This window comes from Solanum pennellii, chromosome 1, assembly GCF_001406875.1.
Source record: "Solanum pennellii chromosome 1, SPENNV200".
NCBI lineage: Eukaryota > Viridiplantae > Streptophyta > Magnoliopsida > Solanales > Solanaceae > Solanum > Solanum pennellii.
The window spans coordinates 62825431-62829076 of record NC_028637.1 but is presented as its reverse complement, the minus strand read 5'-3'; the positions used below and the strand labels follow the sequence as shown (position 1 = coordinate 62829076).

The window sequence follows — 3646 nt, the reverse complement described above, 5'->3', positions numbered from 1 at the left end:
CTTGCCATGATGCATTAGCACACAACCCAAGCCAACTACTGATGCATCTCAATGCACTACAAAGCCTTGAGTACCCTTTGATAAGGTCAAAACCGGAGCTGTAGTAAATCCCTTTTAATCTTTAGAAAGCTTTTCTCACAAATTTCAGACCATTGAAACTTGATTGTCTTTCGAGTTAACTTGGTCAAAGGAGAAGATATATATGAGAATTCTTCAACAAATCTCCTATAATACTCAGCCAAACGCAAGAAAATCCTTATATCTATCGGAGATGTGGGTCTAGACTAACTCTTAACTTCTTCTATCTTTTGAGTGTCAAATTTAATACGTTCACCAGAAACAATGTGGCCTAGGAACGCCACAGACTTAAGCCAAAACTAGCACTTGGAAAACTTGGCATACAACTTCTTCTCTATCAATGTCTGAAGAACAACCCTTAGATGACTAGCATTATCTTCCTCATTCATTAAATCAATCAGTATATCATCAATGAAGACGATGACAAACAGATCCAAAGAAGGTTTGAAGACTCGGTTCATAAGATCCATGAATTAGTGAAGCCAAAGGACATAAATAGAAATTCATAATGCCCACACCTTGTTCTAAAAATTGTCTTGGGAATATCACATTCTCTAACTCTCAACTGATGATTGCCTAATTTGAGGTCAATCTTGGAAAAGCAAGAAGCATCCTAAAGTTGATCAAAGATATTATTTACCCTTGGAAAAGGATATTTGTTCTTGATGGTAACCTTATTTAATTGGCGGTAGTCTATACACATCCCAAGGGATCCATCCTTATTCCTAACGAACAAGAATGTAGCGCCTCAAGGTGAGACACTCGATCGAATAAGGCCTTTATATAAAAGATCTTTCAACTGCTCCTTTAACTCGTTTAACTCTGCTGGTTCCATTCTATATGGAGAAATAGATATAGGACGAGTATTTGGATGACGTCTATAACGAGGTCTATCTCTCTTTCGTGAGGGACTCCGGGTAGATCATCTTGTAAAACTTCTGGAAACTCACTGACTATAAGAACTGAATAAAGGGAAGGTACCTTCACGCTTGATTCATTTACTCAGACTAAGTGATAGATACATCCCTTAGAAACTAACCTCCTCGCCTTAAGGTACGAAATGAAACGACCCTTAGGCAGTGCTTATCTACTATCCCACTCTATGACTGGATCATTAAGAATCTAGAACTTGACAGCTCGAGTTCTGCAATTTATTCATGCATAACAGGCATGGATCCAGTCCACACCTAGAATGACATCAAAATCAACCATGTCTAACTATATTAAATCAGCCCGGTACTCTTGTGATTGATGGAAACGGGACAATCATGATACACTCTTTCCTCTAGAATAGACTCCCTAACATGTGTAGAAACACTGAAAGGTTTACGAAGCTTTTCATGGAGAATTTCAAACAGAATTGTAACATAAGGAGGCACAAGGGATAAACTTGATCTGTGGTCTAACAAAACATAAACATAAAAAGTAAAGACTTTGTTCATACCCGTGATAATATCAAGATAGTTCTCTTGCTCTTGGCAGGTAATGATTGCATAGAGGCGATTTTTCCCTCCGCCGGTACCAGAAGTAACTCCTCTGGGTGCAGCCCTATTTGGTGGAGATACTGATGAAGATTGGGCACTATTGCCCGGAGTTTCACCACCTTCCTTATTATTAGGGCATTCTCTCATGAAGTAACCCTCTTGACCACAGTTGAAGCAACCGGTGTAGCCATCGTGACATTTGCCAGGGTGGATTCTACCACATCTAGCACATGCAAAACTCTTACTACCTCTTTAAGCTACGCTACCTTGAGATTGCCGGTCTAACCTTGAAGTGCTGTGAATTGTGACCTCTATGCTCACGTCCATTTTTGGGCACATGTGCACTAGCAGTTGATGGTTCATGCCCCGTTGATTTCTGTAATTGTGGTCGACTCGAACGACCTTTCTGTTGGCAAGACTCATACCTAGTACTCTTATCTATTCTTAACCTTCTCTTCTTTAACTTGTTAAACGTATACCATCAACCTTAAAATATCCATGTCACCTATAAACATGGAAACCCTACATTCCTTACTTGAAGTTAGACCTAACCCTGCAACAAACAGACTCATTATGCTCCTCATTTCTTTCAACATCTCTTGAACATAGAGAGATTGTTAGGTGAACTTCAACCCATACTCATGAACACTCATGGAGTCCTATTTCAGAGTAAGGAATTCCCTTACCTTGGATTCCCTCAATTCAAGAGGAAAGAACTTCCCCAAGAAGGCTTCCTCGAAACAAGACCAACTTTGATGTGGTGCATCCTCAGCCCTTCCATCCTTCCATTGATTGAACCATGTTCTGTCCACACCTTTCAGTTTATATGCATCCAATTCAACACTCTCATCATCGAACACATGCATTACCTTATACACCTTCTTCAACTCCTCTATGAAGTTCTCCGGATCTTTAGTAGTTGTTTTATCTGGTGAAACTAGGGGAATCATCCTAAGTAACTCATGAATTCTCCAAGTATCCACCCCTTCGTATCAAGATCCTCTCTGATGCCCGACTTGGTTGGTCACAACCTGAATCAACATCCATATAGCTTCCTAAAATTCAGCATTGGTAACCTCTCCTTGAGGTTGTACTGCTGGTGCATTTGGAACCTCTTATTCCTTAACATTCCTCCGTGGACGATCTAGGACTTCTCTTCTTGGAGGCATGATTATATGAAAGTACATATAAGTACGAATTAGAGAGAAACTTTTAAAGATAAACTCTTTGCACGAAATAAGATAAAAGAAGGGAAACATTCCTAAATATCGCAACTCCTAATCATAGATGTGGCGCGCTTCACATTGATGACTACGACTCTACGACACAGCTTCATATACTCCCTAGGAATCTTCAACTTTGTGCTCTAATACCAAGTTTGTCACAGCCCGAGCCTACACCCTGGGCGGGACCGACACTTGAAGACCATTGCTGGACCTCAAGCGTACCCATGGCCTAGATACTTAAATCAGCGAAACACAAATCTCATATTTAAGACGAGTAAAACATAATTAAAGGGAAAAATACGTCTTGTCATAACTTTGGACAAAATGGCACTCGAGTCTTAATGACTGAAAATAACTCCAAACTGAAATATTATAGTCTACGAAGCCTCTAAACTTTCTAGAGAGGGATGTTGTGACAGACCCCACAACATCCTAAAAGCTAAGCAAATATAGAAATAAAAAGGATGTCCTCCAGAATGCATGGACGCTCACCACAAACTCTGAAGGTCAATCTGGATCAACGAAATGCTGCGTGTTGATCCTAGGAACCTGCGTCTTCATCATGACATGATGCAGGACCAGTGGCATCTGTACATTTAATGTACGAGTATGCGAGTTGGAGAGCTAAACAATGACTTATGTTTGAGGGGATTAAATGAACTTAACTTGGCTCTGCAGAACTCAAGAATATATTTAACTCAAATGATATATACATAAATCAGTTTAAATCACATGCTAAATGTGTCTATATATATAAAGTTCATGAAACAGTGAAACCAACTTAGGTTGTTAAAGGAAATGCAATAACAAACTCAACTTTACTTATGTAACAACATATATCATCTATGTGGGAGTTTC

At 39.5% G+C, this 3646-nt stretch overlaps 1 protein-coding gene across 1 annotated transcript; it reads right to left on the bottom strand.

The window, feature by feature from the left end:
- Nucleotides 1–1301: 1301 nt before the first annotated feature.
- Nucleotides 1302–2512, bottom strand: LOC107021936. The gene is made up of 3 exons (XM_015222652.1): nt 2249–2512; nt 1829–1968; nt 1302–1785 (listed from the first exon to the last, which is right to left on the bottom strand). The coding sequence occupies exons 1-3, from the start codon at nt 2510–2512 to the stop codon at nt 1302–1304; spliced, it is 888 nt and encodes a 295-aa protein (XP_015078138.1).
- Between the last annotated feature and the right edge of the window lie 1134 nt (nt 2513–3646).

Coding starts and splice junctions, on each gene's coding strand:
- LOC107021936 (XM_015222652.1), bottom strand. CDS start 2,512: ATGATTCCCCTAGTTTCACCAGATAAAACAACTACTAAAGATCCGGAG. Junction 1,969..2,248: donor TTGAATTGAGGGAATCCAAG/GTAAGGGAATTC, acceptor TCTTGCCAACAG/AAAGGTCGTTCGAGTCGACC. Junction 1,786..1,828: donor GTTAGACCGGCAATCTCAAG/GTAGCGTAGCTT, acceptor TGCATGTGCTAG/ATGTGGTAGAATCCACCCTG.